Raw genomic sequence first — 22,003 nt, 5'->3', positions numbered from 1 at the left:
TTTGAGGAATCACCAAGCCATTTTTCACAGCAGCTGTGCCATTTGTATTCCCACCAATAGTGCACAAGGGTTTCATTTTCTCCACATCCTCAACAAAGCTTTTTATCTCTGGTGTTTTGATTATAGCCCCCTGATGGGTGTATATGCACTCATCTTTTAACCCAGCAATTCCACGTTAGGGAATTTACCTTCAAACTCTGCTGAAATTTGCATTTGTTAGTTCATTCCATATCCTGGCCACCCTTCCATATTGGTGCATGTAATCTCGCCCTCTTAACTCCTGTGGTATTCCATAAGGGGGATGGGCTTGGGGTTAACTGTTGTTAACATGTGGACATTTATATTGATTTCAATTTTTAGTCAATTATACACATTTAGACAAATATACTTCTTATGGTGATACTCCAAGAAATACAGTCTTCATAACCTACTTCCAGAAATCCGGCTTTCACTCTTAATTTGGTAAGCGCCACTAAAGGACAGGAGTCCGTGAGCTATGTGCTCTCAAGCCAAGAGCTGTTGCAGAGTTGTCTGGTCTATGAAAACTCTTCCCCAAAATAATAGAGCTTTGATGCCTGGACCCAAATTTCTGTGTTATCTCCTAAGGGGAAAAAAGTAGTTCCATACTCATCCTTAACTCCAAACTGGAATTTTCTCATGACCCCAAGCTTGGGCAGGGCAGAACGGCTGACCCCATCTACTAAAATATGTAAGGCAGCCAGCTACTCAGTTGTTGTTCCTTGATCCACTCCCAGTTTTGTTTGATGTCCTAGATTTTACCATACACAATCTAAGAGATGCAAAACGTGTAAAGACTAATCCAACCAATATCCAAATACCCACCACCCAGCTCTTCCAGTATAGCGAAGTCTCCAGGGTGCTCCTCCCCAATTTCCTGCCCTGGACCCTGACAGAGATAGAGTGTCCCGAATCTGGGGTTTAACCTGCCCTGGCATGATTTTATATCATTACAGAGAACTGGCTTTTGGGGGCTTTTACATTTTATTGCTTTTTGAGTGAGTGTCTTCCTGACTTGATGGATCTTTTCAATAGCATGGATTATTATCTCTGAAATCAATTGAACACTGGCTACTTGAGTAAAATTTTCATTTAAAAGGGTTGGTTCCTCACAAATATTCTTAAAGCTTCTGCACACCATCAAGGTGATGACTCTGTGAGGACCTCCTTACTCTCATTTGGCTGTTGGCTTATTGCTCTGGTATTGTTGGTAATGAATTAAATCGATGCTGTCCATGTGTTTTGTTTCTTGTTTTCCTTTGAAGTGTTGCTTTATTCGAGGTTGTCTGAACAAGTTGTTAAAATTTTGATAGAAGGCATTATGCCACATGTAATCAACTTCAACTTGCTTTTATCTCGCCCTACATTATGTTTGGGTCAGGTGTATAGAGGCCCATGGGTGTGGTTCATTCATCTTCACTGCCATACGATACTCCCCGTGGTCTGAATGTTCGTGTGCCCCCAAATTCATACATGGAAATCCTAACCCCTAATGTGATGGTATTAGGAGGTGGGGCTTGTGGGAGGTGCTTGAGTCATGATGGTGGAGCCCTCATGAATGGGATTAGTGCCCTTATAAAGGGATCCCAGGGAGCTCCCTGGTCCCTTCCACTATGTGAGGACACCAAGAGAAGTCTACAACCCAGGAGAGAGCCCTCACCCGATTATGATGGCACTTACATCTCAGACTTCCAGCCTCCAGAACTGTGAGAAATAAGTTTCTGTTGTTTATAAACCACCTGGTCTGAGGTACTTTGTTATAGCATCCTGGGCAGACTAAGGCAGTCCCCCAGCACCTGCACATACCACACGTTATCTATATATACACTGATGGAGACTTCATAATTTGCTTTGGAGACTTGACTGTCTCCAGGCGTACACGGAGTTCTCTCGGAGAAGCACACCTGTGCTCACAGTAGCTGAAGACACACACATCCTTTGACACAACTGTCAAACAGTTCTCACAGGCGGTTGCACCAATTTCCATCCCACCAGTTGTAAGAACTGTTTCTCCACAACCTCTTCCACACTTGGTACTGTCAGACTTTTTAACTTTTGTCAGTCTGATGCCTGTGAAATGGCATTCATGTTGGGATCCCCTTCCTACTTTCCAAGCTGACTCAGGTCTGCGTGGGCGCCCCAGGGACACTGACTAACGAGTAAGGACAATGTGGCTTCGTTCTCCACTCGACCAGTCCCATTGCCTCATCCAGAGACTGACCAGGGGCTGGGAACCGGGTCTAAGAGCCTCTCAATCAGCAGCCTCTCAAATGCTTAAAGAATACAAAGATCAACCACTGAACCAGTTGTTTTTTTTATGCTTTCCAGTAATTTTATTTTTTCAAAACACCCTCCCCTCCCATTTTTATGACGCCGTTTTATTCTGGCCAAATTTGGCTTTCCTCACCCCAGGCTCTAATGCCTACCCAAAGAGCTGTTGGACCCCTTGTGAGGCTATTTACATCCCTCCCTCCCCAAAACTGTTTCCATCCCAATTTCAGTCTGTCTTAATACTCTTGGGAAATTTCCTCTCTGGAGGACAGAACCAGGCACAACAATTCCTTGCCCTTTGCTCAGAAGGTACTATCCCAGGGAATCAAAGAAGAGAGGCAGTCCTAGATGTAGAGAGGGCCCTTTGTGTATTCAGTGAGAGCACGAAGTCTCCAGGGCCGGTAGCCTGGGTTTTCTTCCTAGAAAGTGAAATCGGGGCTCGTGAAGGAGAGTAGAACGAGGAAGCTTATTGGTGAGCTCAGGATTCTTCATCCATGACATCTAGAATGTTGCTCAGAAGAATTCTGAAAGTGGGACGTTCATCTGCTTTCTCATGCCAGCAGCTGTACATGATGGTGTATACCTGCTCTGAAGCTAGATGAGGCCTGTAGAGACGCAGGCCCCGGGCAATGTGTTCAGCGGTTTCACTGTTAGTAAATCTCTCATATGGCATCTTCCCCAGAGAGTAAATCTCCCACATCAAAACCCCAAAAGCCCAAATGTCAGATTTGCTGCTGAACTTGCTGTACATAAGGACTTCTGGTGGAGACCACCGGACTGGAAATTTGGAGCCTACTGAGCTTGTGTATTCATCATCCAGAACATACCTGGACAGGCCCAAGTCAGATACTTTAACAACTCCTTGATCGTTTACTAAACAGTTTCGAGCTGCCAGGTCTCGGTGAAGGAACTGCTTTGACTCCAGGTATTCCATGGCTTCGCAGACATCCTTGCACATCTCCAGCAGCTGCTGAGTCTGGAAGCAATGGCGCATCTCCCTGAGGTAGTTCAGGAGGCAGCCATTGGCCATGTACTCAGTGATGATGAAGATGGGACGCTGTTTGGTGCAGACGCCATACAACTGCACCAGCTTCTCATGGGAAAGATTCATCATGACTTTGGCTTCTTCAATGAACTCATCCTCAGACATGGAGCCTTCTTTGATCATCTTGATGGCCACGTCGTACTGGCCTCTCCATTTCCCATACTTCACTACCCCAAATTGTCCGGTCCCCAGCTCCTTCAAGAAGGTCAGGTCCTTTGGATCAATTTCCCATGATCCATAGCCCAGGCCTGCAGTGGAAGGCGCATTCTTGTTTTGTTGAGACACTGGATACTTGAGCCTAGATATGAGTCCTGCAGAGTTATGCTGATGGTAGTTAATGAGCTTGGGGATGGTGCTGAAAAGGTGCTTCTCAGCCAGGTAATACTGGTTCTGAGGTGTGGCACACACAACATAATGGCGTATCACCCCTTGAGGGTCCCCTGTAGATTTAGCGAACACAGACACAGTATATTTTCCAGCTTTGCTGGAGTCTCTGACAATGAAACCTCCTTCCTTCCCTTCTTGCCTTAGCAGTTCTTCAGCTTGACTCCGAGTCATGTGTTTGGAATACCACTCATACATTTCAATGGAGTCTTCTGCTTCAGTGACATAGTTATTAGGGATGTAGCCTTCCTGCCCATTTTTATCTCTTGCTCGCCACCAGGGTAAGTTGCTGTCCTCCAGGATAAAATATTCATCACCTTTCCGCAGTTGTAGATCATTTGCGTTCATTGGCATGTAATCATAAAGGGCAACAACCTTTTTCAGTTCACTTGAGACAGGCACTGCTGTTGGCTCAGGGGGCAGTGGCTTTTTCAGGATCTGGTCCTCCTCAGGCGTAGGAGGAAGAGGCTTTTTCGTCTTCCTGTGAGAACTCCCAGGTTTTAAACTTCCATTTCTGTTCTCCAAAATTTGGCAGCCCATAGCATTTTTGGCTGTCTGAGAGCAGCAAAGATACTGCCCATCTATCCAGTAGCAAGGGTGGTATTTCTGTACCAGATCACTGTTGTACCGGATTGCATTTTTGAGCTGGTGAATCCAACGCTTCCTCAGTTCTTCAGTTGGGGAGAAGACATAGAGAGGCCCTTCATCATACACAACCTGGAAGGGGTAAGGGAACCTTTCAATGATTGAGATCTGCTCCATTTCACCAGACTCTTCACCCCTTCTCGGAATCTGTCTTCCAGGGGGAGGATTTTTTTCAGGAACCACTGTTTCAACGCAGGTGATCTTCTCAACATCTATTGAACCCTTCTTACTGCCTCTTCTCCCACGTTCAAAGTCATACTCATAGTAGGAAAGTTTGTGCATGGTCAAGAGAAAGAGGCGCTTCTTGAAGTTTAAAGGTGATGTTTTCTTTTTCTGCTGGGATCGCTTCAGAAAGATGCTCTCCAATATCACTGCAGCCATAGCTTCTTCTTTCTGGAGCTCACTTATGCGCTTAGTCCTGACTTAGTGCAGGTAGCTTCCCAGGTGCATTGAGAGGCCAGGACTTTGAAGGTGGGACTCAATCTCAGAAGACACTGGCCCTGGAAACATATTCTTACAGTCCAGAGAGGAAGGACCTGAATCAGTTTTTTGAGAGAAAAAGAAATCTGATTATCTAATTAGCATTTCTTATTACATCCTATCCAGTGATATGCTGTCATTGGGATATCTACCAAACAGCTTACTTGGGTAGTTTTTTGAGGGGTCAATTTAACTTTTCTTCCTGTCTTTAAAGATACACACACACACACACACTCTCTCTCTCTCTCTCTCTCTCTCTCTCTCTCTCTCTCTCTTAAGGCTCTGGTGAGTGTCTAGAAGAATATGTTAACTGAGGGGCATGCAATTATGAGGCCTAATTTCTCTTGCTAATTTCTGTATTGTTTTGATTTTATACAGCAAGCATATTACCTTGGGAAAAAAGAAGAGTTAATAAGAAACTTAATGAGAAAGGATATCAAAGAAATACCTGTACACAAATGTTCATAGCAGTACTATTCACAATAGCTCAAAGGTGGAAACAACCTAAATGTCCATCTTTGGATGAACAGATAAACAAAAGATGGTCCATCCACAGTGGAATATTACTCAGCCGTGAAAAAAGAATGGAGCCCTGTCACATGCTATAGATGAACCTTGAAAACATAGGCTAAATAAAAGAGGTCAGACATAAAAAGTCACAGATGATTCCATTATATGAAATATCCAGAATCAGTAAATCTTTAGAAGGAAGCAGATTGGTGGTTGACAGGAGCTAGATGGAAGGAGGAATGGGGAGTGACTGCTTAATGGGTACAGGGTTTTGTTTTGGGGTAATGAAAATGTTTTTGAATTAGACGTGTTGCTCACACAACGATGTGAATCTTCTAAATACCCCTGCATTATACACCTTAAAGTGGTTAATTTCATATTACGTGAGTTTTACCTCAATATAAATAAAAATAAACAAAAATAAAAACTTACATCCTTACCAAAGCCAGCTACCCTAGCATTTTTTCCCATATTCAAAGTGATCCGTATAAGAAAAAAAGGGGGTGGTGAGGGAACCCCTGGGACATCTCCAACAACTGCAGTGGATCAAAGAAACAGTTTTTGGCAGGCCCTCCTTGGCCACATACGAGTATGATGCTTGCAGCCCCCTAAGCAGCTTCTGGTTCCAGCTGACTCTAGGATGGCTCCTGGCTGTTACCCTTGTTCTGGCCTCACCTGGTCCAGAGGTGCTCCTCCTCACAGGTATTGTTTGTAATAATGAATGACTCTTAGTAGCAGCCATCTGGTCTGCCTCAAGTTGGAGGAAGGGACACAGCGCCCTTTCAGCCGCCCTCCGCGGGAATTCTCAAAGGGGCAAGTCTGGGACTTGCCATATGGGTGGCAGCGATTTCTCCCTAAGCTCCATCTGGTAGCTCATGGCAAATGAGTGACAGCATATGTGGATGAATGCCTGTGCCTCATCAGCTCCAGATAAAACTGCAGGAACAAAATTACTGGGCTCCATTTTACTGGGCCCTTAATGACATGATTGATACACCCATTTTATCAAAAATGATAAAATTGGAGGTGGCCAGTTAGCTCAGTTGGTTAGAGCGCAGGCTCATAACACCAAGGTTGCTGGTTCGATTTCCACATGGGCCACAGAATGCGTCCTCCACAACTAGATTAAAATAACTACTTCACTTGGAGCTGATGGGTCCTGGAAAAATACACTGTGCCCCAATTTAAAAAAAACGATAAAATTGTTAGAATAAAGGCTGACAGGAAACCTAATGGGAGGGATCAGTCTTACACAATGGGACCAGATGTGGTATGACTCTCAGTGTGATGCGCTAGTAAGCAGCAGCACCCCCTAGGAAGGAACCTGCTGGAACAGTTGAACAGGATTCTAATTAAACCTCAGCCCTGACTTGGGCCACCATCTACCTACCATCTCTAAAGAGCAATACACGGATGTGTGTGCTGACTGCACTACCTACAACGTTGCTTCACAGAACAGCAGCAAACTGGTCAGCAGTTCCCACCGGTGACTGGAAAGGCCAGCCAGCTTCTCTGAATTGAACCTCGGGTGCCCTCTGCTGGCCTCTCTGATTACAACAGCCGGCACTGAGGACATGCTGAAGGCCAACTGCTGGCCTGGCCTGGCCTAGCAAAACAGTGAAAGCTAATCAAGAATAAATTTTAAGAGGAAGGGAGAACTGGAAAATGTTCATATTAGATTCAAGTATCTTTTGGCTCCGAGCAACACCCACACCCAGGCTCTGGGCTCAATTGGTCCTCTATTTACTGAGCTCTCCCCATGGGGCGGTCCTGAGCCAGCTCCATCCCAGTAGGCAGGGCTGTCCATAACTGGGGAGCAGCAGTTGCCGTAAGGTAAAACGGGAAGGGCATGGATGGACTGACAGCCTTAATCCTCCCCACACAGCCACACCACAGACTGCGAATGCTTTCGTGTGGTTTGATTTTTTCCTAACAGTCCTGACAGAATCATTCCCACTTACAGATAAGGAACTTGAGGCGTGGAGAGGTTACTTCACCTGTCCCAGGTCAGTCACAAAGCTAGTGTGAAAGCTGAGATTCAAACTTTTTCTTTTTTAACATGCAATACAGTATTATTAACTGTAATCACCACGCTGAACATTACATCCCCGTGACTTATTTGTAACTGGAAGTTTGTCCCTTTTGACTCCCTTCACCATTTCACCTACCCATACCCTCTCAACAGCAACTAATCTATTCTATGAGCTTTTTTTGTAGATTCTACATATGAGAGAGATCATACGGCATTTGTCTGACTTATTTCACTTAGCATAATGCCCTCAAGGTCCATCCATATTGTTGCAAATGGCAAGATTTCCTTCTTTATGGTTGTATACACCACATCTACTTTATCCATTCATTTACTGATGGACATCCAGGTTGTTACCGTATCTATTGTAAATAATGCTGCAGTGAATATGAAGGTGCAGGTATCTTTTCAAGTTAGTGTTTACTTCAGCTAAAAATCCAGAAGTATAATTGCTGGATCATATGCCAGCTCTATTCTTAATTTTTTAATTGGATTGTAATTTTGCCATTGAGTTGTATGAGTTTTTATATATTTTGGATATATATGATTTGCAAATATTTTCTCATTCATCAGGTTACCTTTTCATTTAGTTTATGGTTTCTCTTTAGTGTGACATAGTCCCACTTGATTTTCTTTTGTTGCCTTTGCTTTTGGTGTCGAATCCAAAAAGACTACCAAGATCGATGTCAAGGAGCTTATTGCCTATTTTCTTATAGTTTTATAGATTCATTAATTTGCAACGAAAGAGCCAAGAATGCACAATGGGCAGAGGACAGTCTATTCAATAAATGATGTTGGGGAACTGAACAGCCACATGCAAAACAATGCAACTGGACCACTATCTTACACCATACACAAAAATCAAGTCACAATGGATTAACTTGATTCTAACAATGGTATTTGTGTACCTAAACATAAAGGTATGTTTAAATATAAAATATGGTATCTTGTGTAGCCTAAGTGTCCAGTGTTTATAGTCTACAGCAGTGTACAGTATGTCCTAGGCCTTCAGTCACTCACTGACTCACCCAGAGCAACTTCCAGTCCCACAAGCTCTAAGTGCCCTATACAGGTGTGCCATTTTTTATCTTTTATACTGTATGTCATGTTTAGATAAACATACCTTTTCTATGTTTAGAAACACAAATGTTTACCACTGTTACAATTGCCTGCAGTATTCACTATAGTAACATGCTGTACAGGTTTGTAGTCTAGGAGCAGTAGGCTGTACCGTGTAGCCTCGGTGTGTGGTAGGCTGTACCATCTAGGTTTGTGGAAGTGCACTCTGTGATGTCTGCACAATGACAAAATCCCCTAATGACGCATTTCTCAGAACATATCTATCACTAGGTGGCACGTGACTATAGTGATAGTTTTACTTATGATTTGGATGCCTTTTTCTTGCCTAATTGCTCTGGCCCTGGTCAGTTAAAAAGTTAGTAAGTGTGAAAGCTGAGGTTCAAACCCTACTTTAAAGCCCACTTCTTTCCAGATCCTACTGCCCTTATGGAAACCGTGACAGTATGTCCACTTTGCTGTTTCTGGCTCTAGGCAGGGCTGAGTCCAGAGGGCCTCTTCCCCTGGGCTGGCCAATGGAAAGGGAGCCAACCTCGGTCTGCTTGCTACTTGCTAGACTATACCGGCTCCCACCCACAATGGACATGTGTAGTATCTCGTTTAAGTCTTTCCACGTTTGCTGGGGCTCACAATAGGCTGAGCACTGTGGGGAGATGGGAGCTCCTCAGTGAAAAAGGAGACCTGGACCTGTCCTGTGGGAGCCTGTGTATGGCCCGAGATGCAGAGCATGAGGACTACCTGGTCCCCTGTTCAATCTAACAGCTCCAGTCCACATGCCTTCCATCAAACTCAGGAGGCCAGAGCTACTGGAGCGGGGAGTAAAAATATGGCAGGATTCCTCTGGGAAAGGCCAACCCTGCTAACCAGAGAAAGCCACATAGACTTCAGGCCTATACCAAGCCCCTTAATTCCTAAGAACACATTGAGAGTTGTTTAGTTTGTTGCCAACCACTAACTGAGCTTGTTATGGGGGTTTGCATGGAACACACCATGGCAGGAAGTCAGAAGTGGCACTTAGTAACTGACTCAAGCAATGAAGACGTGCAGTCCTCTTTTAATACTTCCGATCACAGTGAGGAACAAGTCTCACTTTGATGCCAGTGTGGCTTAAACCCTTCCGTGAAGTTGGCTAATCTCTCTCTCTTTCTCTTGAACAAAAATATCAGGATTCAGGTCCAGGGCCTTTGGCATATAACATTATAGGATTAGAATTTAGTATTATTTCTTTTGTTTTCATTGCATTTAAAAAAATTTATTTCTGTATGCAAATTTTATTTATGGCTAGTGATAGCAGCACTTAATTTCTGGCAGGAAGTTATCAGGATCAAAGATGGTGCTGTGAATTTGAGAATTGAGAAGGATGGGAGTTACAGTTTGAATCATGGCTCTGCCACAGTCTTGGAAAAATAAACTTTTTTAACTGAACCTTTTTCCTTTGTAGAATGGAAATGCTGACTTGGAAGACGCTCCCCTGCTCCCAAAATAAGGATAAAATAAGGATAAAAATTATCATGTGTCCAGTGCACCCATTGTAGGAATGGAAGGTTCAACTACCAAAACTTAATAGCAAAGCACACGAACACAAACATCGTAACAAAGCTGGCTGTTTCATCTCCTGGTTTTATTAACTAGCCACAGGCCACCTAGGTGAGAGAGTTAGTCTCATTCTTCTAATAGTTTTTAAAGTATGATTATCATAACCTAGCTAAGTACCAGTTAAGTACATTAACATATTCCGTAACATAGGATGCTGTGTTTTCAAGGTTACTAAAGTATAACAAAGGCAGAATCTATGATTCCAGTTCAGAAAATGTTTTATCCTTCCAAGTCACTTTAACGTAACTATCAATACACAAATGGTAAAAAGCAGGTTGTTTTTGCAAAATTTCCCTGTAAAATCCAAATAGTCCTCCCAATGTCAATCTCTAGTTTGGTACTGCTTATATAAAATATTTCCATTTGGGGGAAGCTGGACAAAGATACACAGGATGTCTCTGTTATTATTATTCTGGTTTTCTCTGGGACTATAATTATTTCAAAATAAGTTAAAATTAAAAAAACAAAAAGTTACTCATGAAAATCAGAGTATAAACATTGCAGCTAAGAATTTAAAACAACAATCTGAATGGCCTTAGGAGAGCTTGGGAGTCACCTAACAGATATGATACCTCAGTCAGGGGGACCGAGAGCCCCAATGTAAAAGACTTATTTATGTATAAGGCTCATTACAAATTCTGGCAGTGATAAACATTATATGGTCTTGTGGCGCTGCTCTCCCCAACTCCTAGACCAAGAAGGCTCTGAATTAGCTTCAGGTAACAAGAAACGATGTGAGAAGAAAAAAAAGACCCCCTAATTTTGTGAAAACCCAGCGGGAGAACACTCTGCATGTTATTCAGTCACTCTGCACTTCAGGCTCACTCACACCAACTGCACAATCCCGTGCAAACAGCAGGCCAGGGCTCGGAGCTGCGTCGGGACCCCGGTCTCACTGTGTTTCATCTTGGGTCCTCCGACTGCACAAGCGAGTCGGCCTGGCTCAGGGCCAGCTTGTCCTTCTTCTCCTTCTGCAAGATGTGCTCCTCCCACAGCGCCTGGTCCACCTGATCGTCAGTGAGCACTACAGGCTGGTATTTCTCGTCGAAGAGCCGCTCGTTGGCCTCAGAGCGCAGCTGATGGGCCCCGACGACGCGCAAATGTGTCGGCAGATGGAGAAACTCGTCATCGTTGATGTCACAATCGCGCATCCGAGCCTCCAGCACCCACCAGCGGCCCACGAAGCCCACGTCCAGGATCCGGTCCGGGAACTCGGCCCAGCGGGGCTGCAAGTAGCGGCAGCGGGCCTGGTAGAGGCTGGCCTGGGCGTCGTAGGGCGCCTCATACACCAGCGAGCAGAGACCCAGGTTCACGTGGCGCAGGCGACCGCGGCCCCGCAGCCAGAGGAGCCGCTGCAAGTACGTTTCTGAATCGCGGTTGCGCGTGGCCGGCGCCAGCAGCAAAAGGGTCCCCGAAGCATCGAGCAGCGCCTCCTCGAAGGCCGCCTCGCTCGGTGCCAACGCGCAGCAGGCCGCCGCGCCGCCCAGCAACCCCACGTACACGGCCGCCCTCACTGGCCGGGCCCGCGCCGCAGCCGCCGCGTCCCCGCAGGCCTCGGCGTAGTCCCGGAGCAGCGCGCGGGCCCAGACGCCTAAAGGGAAAGAAGCGCGATGAGAGAGGTCCAGCCGCTGCGGTTACCTTTCCCTCCGCTCGCCGCTACTCACCCAACCGCGCCCACACGCCCGGCTTAGCAGCTGCCGCGTCCTCCACCTCTCCGCGGCTTCGCGACCAAAGTCTCTTCAGAGCGCCCGCCGCCATTCTTTTCCGGCTTAGCGACCGTTCTCCGAAGAGAAACGCCAGGAGTCGAAGTAAACGGTCCGGGCAGTCTTATCTGCGCAAGCGCCAAAACTACCGGAAGTGGCTTCCCATCGGAAGAAGAGAGAAAACGGACAGGAGCCGGATGTTGCTTTGTGGGCCGAGTTGGATTGACTGACGTGTAGGCGGGCCGCGCAGGCGCAGAAACCCCTGGTCTCGCCGGTGAGACGGCCTCAGGTGAGGAGGGGCGGGTTGCACCTGTGTGGTAGGGACGGCGAGTTCACGCCCGGGTGAGTATGGCTAGCCGCCAGGCCCGGCTCGGGGCTGACTCCAGGAAGGGTGCCGAGTGGGATTACGGGCGGGCCTGATTGGCTTCTGTCCTCAGAGCGAGATGCGGTGACGCCCCTGAGCGACTATGGCAGCGGCCGACGAGCTAGCCTTCCACGGTGAGTGCGGCTGCGACCTGGCCAGAACCTCCTATCCAGGTCCCAACTCATATCTAACAGAAGCAGCAGTCAGTTGTAAACCCTGACCCCAGGCATGAAACCCAGCCCTAACTCGAACCCCACTCCAGCCCTGAACTGACCTTAAACCCAGCCCCAAACCCCAGACTTGACCCCATCTTAGAACCAGCCCTCATTTGCGATCCCTTGTTGTGAGGGGAACACACCTTTCCACTCCCCAAAATTGAAGAAGCTGGGCTAGGCCCTCAGTTGGGGAGAGCACTGAGGTGACCATGGTTAGTCGACCCCAGATGAGCAGTGGGCTAAACCAAATTGTCCTGACCCCCCAAACATGCCTGTATGCCGCATTTATTCTCGGTAGAGTTTGAGGAAGCCACTAATCTGCTGGCCGAGACCCCAGATGCAGCCACCACCAGCAGAAGTGATCAGCTGACCCCACAGAGGCATGTGGCTGTGGCCGTGGGCTTGGGAGCTGAGGACGAGGTGGAGGAAAGTGACAAGACTGCGGTGAGTCACAGAAGTTCCTGTGCCCTGCCTCCGTCCTGCCCCCTGTTGACCCAGGCTGGAAGGGCAGGCACTGAAAGCCCGCACTGTGCAGCTTCTACAGGAGGAGCAGCAGCAGCCCGGATTCTGGACCTTTGACTACTATCAGAGCTTCTTTGACGTGGATACCTCGCAGGTCAGGCCCGGGAACCTTGGTGGGATGGACGCGGAGTCATGTTCAGGGTTCAGCTACTATTCACTGAGCACTTCCTGTGCACCTGGGCAAGTTGCTGGAGATACACATGTGGGAGAAGAAGAGCTTCCACGCAGGCTAGCAGAAGTAACAGGTGTACTGTAAGGATTATGATGTGATGACTAGGGCTTTTGGAAACATGGGATGCACATGATATGGTAGGTTAGAGAAAGGCCTCCTGGAGGAGGTGAGGAATTTGCTGAGACAGAAATGAAGGAACACTTGTCAGGGCAGAGTGGAAAGAAGCATAAGTATATTCCAGGCATAGGGACATCGTATACAGAGGACCAAAAGATGAGAGAAAGCATGAGCTATCACAGAAGCTACCTGTCACTCAATCTGGTTGGAGAGTGAGGCAGGCAGAAGCCAGATCACAAAGGGCCTTGTGAGCTATTTTAAGTTCGGGTTTTATCCTGAGGGTGCTGGAGAGTCCTGGGTCTAGAGCAGGAGAAGATGGAGTGGAATGAGCTGATATGCAACATGGAAGGTGGATCAGAGGCCCCAGGCCAGGTAGAAGATAATAAGCCAGGGTTACAGAGTAGGGGATCTATTGGAGATATGTGGGAAGGAGAATGCCCATGACTAGCTGACTGTCCTTACTGGGGTTAGGGGAGGCAGCAGTGGCGACAGTCCAGGGTAGCCTAGCAAAGACGAAGATGGCAGGCCCAGAAGTCCTTCAGAGTAATGGAACACTGGAATATTGAGTGGGGTCTGGCCAGGGGAAGGGGCTCCAGGCCATGGGAACAGCCCGTTAAAATCCCAGAGGGAAGAGCTGATTCCTTTCAAGCAGTATGGAAAGGGGTGGTGGGAGGGCAGCAGAAAGCCTCTAAGGTCAGGGGAAGAGCTTGGGCCCTTTCCTCTGTGGGTGGTGGGAAGTCCTGGCAGGCTTCCATCCTGGGCCCCGGCCTTGCCTCCAGGTTCTGGACCGCATCAAAGGCTCGCTGTTGCCCAGACCCGGCCACAACTTTGTACGGCACCATCTGCGGAATCGACCAGACCTGTATGGTGAGTGAGGTTGTGCTTTCAGCTCATTCAATTATTCATTCAGCAAATGTGAACTGAGTGCCAGGCCCTGGAATACAGCTGAGACAAAAGCAGAATCACTCACGGAGAACATGAAACTTATACAGTTCAGGGAGACAGATACAAAATGATTGCAGAGAGCGATGGGGCGAGGAAGAGAAGCAGTTGGTGTACAGGATGAGTTGCTACTTTGCATGGGTTGCTCAGGGAAGGCCTCTCTGAGGAAGGTGAGGGAATGAGCCTTGTTGGTGTCAGGGTTGAGGGTGGGGAGACCTAGGGGAAGAACACTCCAGAAAGGGTTTAAGACCTGTGGCTGAAACGCGCCTGAACTGCAGGGCACCATTGTCGTTGGGGCAGAGTGAGCTGCCAGGTAGCCACCAGGTTGACAGATTACACAGGCCTCCTAAGCCTCATTGAGAAGGGATCTTACTTGTAAGTGCTCTTAGGTGCCCTCTGGCCACTGTGCAGGGCAAGGGTAGAAGCCAGGAGACCAGGGAAGAGGCGACTGTCCTAGTCCAGGTGTGGGATGGTGCTGGGCTTGGCCCCAGGGGGGAAGAAGTGGTTGGATTTGGGCCTGTCTTGAAGGTAGGGGTTTGCTGAGCCACTAGATGTGGGATGGGAAGAGAGGAGCCATGGAGGGCACCAAGGTTTTTGCCTGGACTATGAGAAGGATGGAGTTGCTGTTTATTGATGGGAAAAGCTGGGTAGGTTTGAAAGGAAAGTGCAAGTGTGGTGCACATGTGGAAACGTTGACTATACACCCGAGGTTCAGGGTAGAGGCCCGGACTTGAGATGTTTGGGAGTCATCCGCCTAGAGGTGGCACAAAGCCTGAAGTTGAACAAGATCACGCAAGGGGTGAACACAAATGGAGACGGGGCCGAGAACTGGGCCCAGCTGGCTCCCTATCATTAAAGAGGTCAGGTTATCGAAGAGTTTGAGGAATTGCCAGTGACATGAGACAGAAGCCAAGAGTGAGGAGAGTGTTTCCAGAAGGAGGGATCAGCTACGTCAAAGACTGTTGAAAGGCCAAGAAAAGTGAGGACTGAGAGCCAGCACTGGATTCAGCCACCAGGTTGTCATGGGTGTGAGTTGAGTTGGATGGGGTGGAGACAGCCCCCCAGAGTTTGGGAAGAGGTTGGGACAAACAGGACAAGTCACCTGTCCTAGGAGCTCTGGGCCTGGGACCCTGAACACACCCCACCCTCAGGCCCTTTCTGGATCTGCGCCACACTGGCCTTCGTCCTGGCCGTTACCGGCAACCTGACACTGGTGCTGGCCCAGAGGAGGGACCCCTCCATCCACTACAGTCCCCAGTTTCACAAAGGTAAGCAAGCAGGCAAGACCCAGCACCTGGTGGGGGCAGGGAGAGGGGGGCCCAGGGCCCCAGTGGGGTGACTGCCTGCCTTGCCCTGCAGTGACTGTGGCTGGCATCACCATTTACGGCTACGCCTGGCTGGTGCCGCTGGCACTGTGGGGCTTTCTGCGGTGGCGCAAGGGCCTCCAGGAGCGCATGGGGCCTTACACCTACCTGGAGACTGTGTGCGTCTATGGCTATTCCCTCTTTGTTTTCATCCCCACTGTGGTGAGTGCGGCCCACGGGGTGGTGGGGGGCAGGTGCCGTGGAGACACCTGGTAGCCAGCTGCCATGTCGCCCCCAGGTCTTGTGGCTGATCCCTGTCCCGTGGCTGCAGTGGCTCTTTGGGGCGCTGGCTCTGGCCCTGTCAGCCTCTGGCCTGGTGTTCACCCTCTGGCCCGTCGTCCGCGAGGACACCAGGTTGGTAGCCTCTGTGCTGCTGTCTGCCGTTGTGCTGCTCCATGCCCTCCTGGCCATGGGCTGTAAGGTATGGGTCTGGGGTGGTCACAGCTGGGCCTTGGGGTTGGGGGTCAGCTTGCTGGCCCCGAAGCTGATCCCAGGGGGTCTCGGTTCAGTTTTATTTCTTCCAGTCACTGCCTCTGGAGCACGGAGCACCTCCATCCCAGGTCATATCTCTGACCCCAAATACACTCCTGACATCCACCTCACCAAGGACCATGGTAACCTAGGAAGGCACTAGCCTACAGGTAAGGAATTGTTTCTAGCTGTGGCGGAAGGGCTTCCAGCCTCCCCCTACCCCCCAAAGTGAGAAGTCACAGGGCCACTACTAGTTTCTCTTTTTCAGGTCCAACATGAGGGGATGCCTTTGCCTGCCCTGGCCCCCAGATGATGACTGAAGGCTCCCTTGACACTTCGAGATCACTCTGTTACTTTCCACACTTTTCTTACAAAGCAAACACTTTTATTTTCTATGCAAAGGTGATTCAGAGAATTTATATAAAGGCGGGAGAGGGGTGGCTGAGCAGGGAGTGTCCAGTGCAGCTGTCACCCCACAGGCCGCCTGCTGAGCATTCTGCTTTCCCCAATGGGACAGGCAGGAGAGCAAATGGGACCACCCCAACCTCAGCTGCCCACCCTTCCCAGTGTGCCCAGTTAGCAGGGTCTGGCCTCAGCGCCAACACATCCAAGTTTGGGGGTGTTAGAATCAGGCGGGGCAGAAGTAGAAGAAAATTGCCTGTGCTGAAATATACATTTCCTTGTTTATTTTGTTTTTCTATTTTTTGGAGGGAAAGGTCCCTGCAAGGCTCCTTCTCAGGCTGGGAAGGGACCAAAATGCCATCATTGTAGTCGGGACTGAAACATCTACAAATATTGAGGGAAATACACAGGCCTAATTTTAGCTACAAGGAAAAGGACGCCTTCCATGACAGATCCTTGAGGTTTCTGTGTCTGCCCACAGTGGCTGACAGTGACCCTCCCCATCCAGGCCCACAGGCTGCCTGTTCTAGCTCTTGTTGGGGGTGGGGGACCCGCAGGGGCTTGGGGACAGGACAGCAGCAAGAGGCAGGGCCAAGGACGGAGGGCCTTCACGACAGCCAGGGTGGGTTGTACATTCAAGTGTGAGGTGAACCCTTTTGTGGGAGGGGCTGTGGGACTGCACAGGCCCTGCCCCACCCTGTCCTGAAGATCCAGCAGGGCCACCCCTCACCACTAACCTCTGAGTTGGGGAGGGGCTGCTGGCTCGGCCCGGCCGGCCTGGTTTCTCAGAGGGTCTGTGGATTGACACTGGTTCTTTTCGTAAAAAAATAAAATTAAAAAAAGCAGCATGTCACGCCCATTGTGACCAAGGCCTGGTAGTTGAAGGGAAGGCCCTGCCTAGCCAGGATTGCCTTCCCACTGGAGACAGACAGGGGGGGGCAGGTGCCCGGGGATGGGGCAGCAGCTGCTCCCCACAGGGCCCATAGCTGTCAGGCCTGGACACGCCTGTTAGGGGAGATGTTAAACCCAGGTCAGGGTGGAGAGGGCAGGAGGGGGGAACAGGGCTCCCACGACATGATCTTCTGTAAAATATGGCAGCGATACGCGCTCAGGGCCAAGATGTGGGTGGGCAGTAGGGTGAGGGTAGTAGCGGCAACATTGTGTAAAAAAGTGTCCGAGTTCCCATAGCAAAGAGGGCTGTGACCGGTGTTTGGGCTTCTCCAGTACAGGGGTGAAAGCCACCTGGGTGGAGGGGTGGGTGGGCAGGGTCTTCATTTGGTTTCCTGGTGCTGACAGTCCATTCTCCGCTGGAGGGGCCTAGCTCCCATAGTGCATGGTGTTGGTTGGGATGGACATGGGCGAGGCCATCGAGATGGCAGGGCCACCCATGGTGAACTGGCTGTTGACCGCATAGTGGGCACTGGAGCTGCTGCCACTGCTGCCCTGGGCGCCGGAGGATCCTGTGGAGTGAGGCGTGGACACTGAGGGCCAGCTCTGCCTCCTTGCCCACCCAGCCCCACAGCAGAGTCAGAGGGAGAAAGAGCAGGCGAGAGGGCGGGTGGGCTGCCCGGCAGTCAGAGCGCTCACACCCGCGGGACCCACTCCCTCATTACCTTGGACAATCCCCGTGCTCATTATGGAGCCCATCCGGGAGTGGGTGTGATTGACAATCCCCGTGTTGGCTGCGCAGCAGAGGGAGGAAGGAAGGAAGGGAGACGGCGTCACCGCCCCCGGCCAGCCCCAGCCCACATTCTGCCCGCAGTGGGCGCTCCCACTCGTGATTTCACACCAGGGTGCAGAGAGGGTGGGCGCAGTGGCGGCAGAGCGAGGCAGAGAGGAATGGAGGACCTCAGCCAGGAGCCCCAAGGAAGAGGAAAAGGAGGACGGCGATGGTGATACAGAAGGCCCAAGTACACAGGCCATCCTGGGTGGCACCCCCACCGCACCCAGACCCGGGGATACTCACCTAAAGGAATCAGGTTGTTGTGGCCCACACTGGAGCCACCAGCGATAACACTGCTCAGGTCATAGGCAGTCGGCATCCCTGTGCCCAGAGAGGGAGATGTCAGGGGAGGGGACAGTGTCCTGGGCAGGGTGTGAGGGGCCAGAATTGCCAGCTTTGCCCAGGGAGCGCTGGCAGGTATGAACAGCAAGTGGCCCTGCTACCCACCCACCCACCCCACACGGGGGGCCTGCTCACCAGCCACGGCCATCCCACTGCTGAGGTTGTAGGTGCTGCCCGTGTTCCACATGTTCTCTGAGGGGGATGTGTAGTGGGAGCCAGGAGGGGGCGAGGGTGTCGTGCCTGTGTATCTGCGGCAGAGATGGACCCATGGGCAGGGCCGAGGGGCTGTGGGCCAGGAAGGCGCCCCCCACGCAGGCCAAGGACCCATCATCGTACCTGAAGAAGGGGTTTTTCAGATCTAGGAGGTTACTGGATTTGGAGCCCGTCTGGTCTACCTGGGCCACAATACTGATGTCGTAGCTCTGTCTGTGGAGAGAGCAGGAGAGGGTAGCCATGAGCTGGCTGGGTGACGGTTCCCTGCCTCCCCCAGCCCTGGGCGGCAGGCAGCTCACACCTTTTGTTGGCAATAAGCAGACATGTCCCTGAGAGCGTGTCCCCGGCCTTGGCGAACAGTGGTGACTGGAACAGGCACCGGACCTGGTACCAATGGGTCAGGGGCTCTGTCGGGGCCGTGGACAGCCACACGGTCATTCTGCCAAGCAGGGACAGGCATGTGCTTTACTGGACTGGAGCCACCGCCCTGTGCACCTTGAGCTCTCCCCAGGTGTCTGCCCTCTGATGGGTCCCCTGGGGCCCTAGAGCTAAGACAGGCTGGGCACGCAGGCAGTCCCAGCCACATACCCACACATACACACACAAGGGGACCACGGCCATGGGGTGCCCATCAACCCTGACGTATGTGCCAAGAGACAGACTAGGCCCCGTGAAGGACAGTCACTCAGAACAGGGTAGACACACTCTCCTCCCAGAACAGTCTCCGGCTCAAAGGCAAGCTCTCACTGCCTTTTGGAAGGGACTGGGGAACCTGGAGGGGTAACATCCTGCCCTTCCAGCCCCCGGCTCAGCTTCCAAAGCAGCCAGTCCTGTGGATCACAGCTGCAGGGAAGTCCTAGGGGACTGGGGGCAGCATGCTCTGCTCTGTTGCACTCACATGGAGCCAATGAACGCGACGTCAAACCAGAAAGCCAGACCGTGAACCAGTCCGGAATGCAGCATGTGGAATTTGAATGGGATTTCTATCCTGGAAGGCAAAGGGCAGTGATTGCTGGGGAAGCCAAACAGGGGCTGCTAGGAGAGCAGAGGGGTTGGCAGTGCGCAGTCCCGCCCACCTGCCCTGGGGCAGCGGAATGCCTATGGGAGCCAGCAATGGCCCAGGAGGAGGGGCATGGGAGCTGGTACCTGTGCAAATCCCCTTCTTTGGCTTCTAAGAAGTTCACCGTGTACTTGACAGACTTGGCCATCAGGATCCGGATGTCAAATGTGTCCTGGGAGAGACCACAGGGGTGATCTGGCTTCGGACTCGGGCCAATAAGGCACGGGAGAGCCCTGCTCCTCTCCCTGAGTCTGGCTATGGCCTGTAGGCCGTTCAGCAGCTCAAACCAGTTTGCCCTTCTCAGACATGCTGGGAAGGATGAATTGGTATGACACCATGGAGGACAATTAGGTGACAGCTCTCAAAATGACAAGCACTCATACGGATTAAAGACATGACAGTTCCACTTCCAGGAGTTTAACCTATGGGTAGATATGCACATGTACAAGCTCACGCGTAATCAGTCTATAGTAGTGACACGCTAGAAATCCTCTAATTAAACCAACGATGGCCCATCCATAAAAGGCTGCGCATACATGAAAAAGAACGAAGAGGCTCTTTTCAAAAAGATGGGGAAAGATCTCCGAGATAAATTGTTAAGCAAGTCCACCAAAAAAAAAAAAAAGAGAGAGAACTGTATGCTGACGTCTGTTCCCAGCTACAATGGAGATTTTCTATCAGACTAACACTCCTGCCAAGAACACTATATAAGCCGAATAAAATACAGTCGTTTGAAAGCACTGGAGAATGACTGCAGCAGCCACGGCTTTGGGGGCAAAGAGCCTAGAGAGAAGGGAGATGCTTTTTGGCCTGTGCCTTTCCCCCTTGAAGTGGGACCTTTCAGTGGCCTCCCTGGGTGGGGAAAGCAAAGTGGGGGCTCCAGGTTACCAAGGCAGCTGGGACTCAAGGGGCCAAGATGCTAAAGAAAAGGGAAATGCGGAAATGCAAGGCAGACATTCTCGTATGCGATTTCACTCCATGGCATTTGCCAAGTCCTGAGTTGTGTGTGGGGTGGGGTTAGGGGCCAAGACACCAAACAGAAAACCACTTCTAAGGTACTAAAGAGCTAAGGAAAGGTTCAGCAGTATCGGGTGCTGGGAGGCTGGAATGAGGGGCCCTTTGAACCACCAGGCTCACTAAGACCACTTGAAGGCTCCTCCGTAAAGCCACGGTTCTCAAAGTGTGGTCCCTTCCAGATAGAGCACCCTCAACATCAAAACTATTTATTATACATAATAAGACTCAGATGTTTTCTGCCTTTTCCATTCATTTGCTCACCTGTGATATCACAACAGGAATGCAGAAGCAGAATCCAACTGTCTTCCGTTAAGCCAGATATTAAAGAGATTTGCAAATTAAAAACCCACTATTCTCACTGAAAAGTTTTGGAAAATAGTTTTTCCTTAAACTATTTATGTTAACAGGTAATGGGTTTGATTATTGTTGTTTTTAAATGAATATTTTTAAATTTCTTGGGCTTAGTTTTTAATACCAATAGACAACGACAGTTGTCAATAGATATAACACACTTTAACAAAAGTTCTTTGGGATCCTCAATTTTTATTAATGTGAAGGGGTCCTGAGACCAAAATTTTGGGAACTGCTGCCCTACAGGGAAGCCAGGAAATATACCAGCCAAGGAGAGTCTGAAAAGCAACCACCAAACATCTCAAGTGCATAACAGGACCAAGGTGATCTGTCCATATGGCTAATTGCCTAAAGAAAACAAATCCTTGGAAGGAAAAACATCATCCAGAACCTCTACAATTTTTCATTCTGGTGTTCAATGACCAGGCACCAAGAGACAGAACCAAAGGATGAGAGCAAAAAACCGAGAAAAGAACAACAGAAATACACTTACCACTTAGCCAGATACTAAAAGTGATCAAAGACTTACAATTAATACATTCAAGAAAAAAGGTGAGGGCTGGCCGAGTGGCACATTGGTTAACAGTTGGCTTGGGACACCAGCTCTGAGCAGCAGGACCCTGGTTTGGATCCCTCATGAGGGCCACTGATGCTGCACCCTCTACAGCTAAAATGGTGAACAACAGCTCGACCTGGAGCTGGGCTGCCGTGAGTCACCAGCGAGGCGTAGTCTGCAGCCCCAGCTGCAGTGGGCTGCCGTGAGCTACTGTGAGTGGCTGGCGGCCAGTGTGAGCAGCTGGCAGCGTGAGCTGCCGTTAGCCACTGTGAGCGGCCGTCCAGAGGCCGGCGACCGATCTGCCTCACCCAGGAAGGACACAATGATAATACCAACATGGGCCAGTGAAGCAACGTCCTCCACAACTAGACTGAAGAACAAAACGACAGCAACTTGTCTGTTCCCCTTCCCCAA

General features: G+C 49.9%; 3 protein-coding genes across 7 annotated transcripts in view; 1 reads left to right on the top strand and 2 right to left on the bottom strand.

Moving 5' to 3' along the window:
- Positions 1 to 2,337: 2,337 nt before the first annotated feature.
- TIMM29 (translocase of inner mitochondrial membrane 29) lies at positions 2,338 to 11,901 on the bottom strand. Of its 2 annotated transcripts, XM_019659336.1 has the most exons (3): positions 11,720 to 11,901; positions 10,885 to 11,646; positions 4,807 to 4,899 (listed from the first exon to the last, which is right to left on the bottom strand). In XM_019659336.1, the coding sequence occupies exons 1-2, from the start codon at positions 11,811 to 11,813 to the stop codon at positions 10,958 to 10,960; spliced, it is 783 nt and encodes a 260-aa protein (XP_019514881.1). In that variant the 5' UTR covers positions 11,814 to 11,901; the 3' UTR covers positions 4,807 to 4,899; positions 10,885 to 10,957. The 2 variants fall into 2 exon arrangements, with proteins under 2 accessions (XP_019514880.1, XP_019514881.1); XM_019659335.1 differs by lacking the exon at positions 10,885 to 11,646 and having other exon boundaries at positions 2,338 to 4,899; positions 11,720 to 11,806.
- Positions 11,902 to 11,958: 57 nt separating this feature from the next.
- Positions 11,959 to 16,612, top strand: YIPF2 (Yip1 domain family member 2). Of its 3 annotated transcripts, none has more exons than XR_002125881.1 (10): positions 11,959 to 12,047; positions 12,196 to 12,256; positions 12,636 to 12,781; positions 12,873 to 12,953; positions 13,928 to 14,015; positions 15,242 to 15,358; positions 15,450 to 15,616; positions 15,693 to 15,808; positions 15,964 to 16,095; positions 16,194 to 16,612. XR_002125881.1 is itself a non-coding variant. In XM_019659339.1 (10 exons), the coding sequence occupies exons 2-9, from the start codon at positions 12,226 to 12,228 to the stop codon at positions 16,075 to 16,077; spliced, it is 927 nt and encodes a 308-aa protein (XP_019514884.1). In that variant the 5' UTR covers positions 11,959 to 12,047; positions 12,196 to 12,225; the 3' UTR covers positions 16,078 to 16,095; positions 16,194 to 16,612. The 3 variants fall into 3 exon arrangements, 2 of the variants coding, with proteins under 2 accessions (XP_019514884.1, XP_019514885.1); XM_019659339.1 differs by having other exon boundaries at positions 15,693 to 15,875; XM_019659340.1 differs by having other exon boundaries at positions 12,019 to 12,100; positions 15,693 to 15,875.
- Positions 16,613 to 22,003, bottom strand: part of CARM1 (coactivator associated arginine methyltransferase 1) — a 43,366-nt gene continuing 37,975 nt past the window's right edge. Inside the window, exons 9-16 of one of the 2 annotated variants that reach the window (XM_019659337.1) lie at positions 19,752 to 19,837; positions 19,504 to 19,593; positions 18,907 to 19,044; positions 18,729 to 18,818; positions 18,528 to 18,640; positions 18,294 to 18,371; positions 17,941 to 18,009; positions 16,613 to 17,787 (exon numbers count right to left, since the gene is read on the bottom strand). In XM_019659337.1, coding sequence (XP_019514882.1) covers positions 17,645 to 17,787; positions 17,941 to 18,009; positions 18,294 to 18,371; positions 18,528 to 18,640; positions 18,729 to 18,818; positions 18,907 to 19,044; positions 19,504 to 19,593; positions 19,752 to 19,837 — 807 coding nt within the window. In that variant the 3' untranslated portion in view covers positions 16,613 to 17,644. The remainder of the gene's footprint in view (positions 17,788 to 17,940; positions 18,010 to 18,293; positions 18,372 to 18,527; positions 18,641 to 18,728; positions 18,819 to 18,906; positions 19,045 to 19,503; positions 19,594 to 19,751; positions 19,838 to 22,003) is intronic. The other variant, XM_019659338.1, reaches the window with a different exon arrangement.

The sequence above is a fragment of the Hipposideros armiger genome, unplaced genomic scaffold, assembly GCF_001890085.2.
Source record: "Hipposideros armiger isolate ML-2016 unplaced genomic scaffold, ASM189008v1 scaffold_298, whole genome shotgun sequence".
Classification (NCBI taxonomy): domain Eukaryota; kingdom Metazoa; phylum Chordata; class Mammalia; order Chiroptera; family Hipposideridae; genus Hipposideros; species Hipposideros armiger.
The sequence above is the reverse complement of the archived record's forward strand: the minus strand, read 5'-3'. Positions and strand labels throughout refer to the sequence as shown.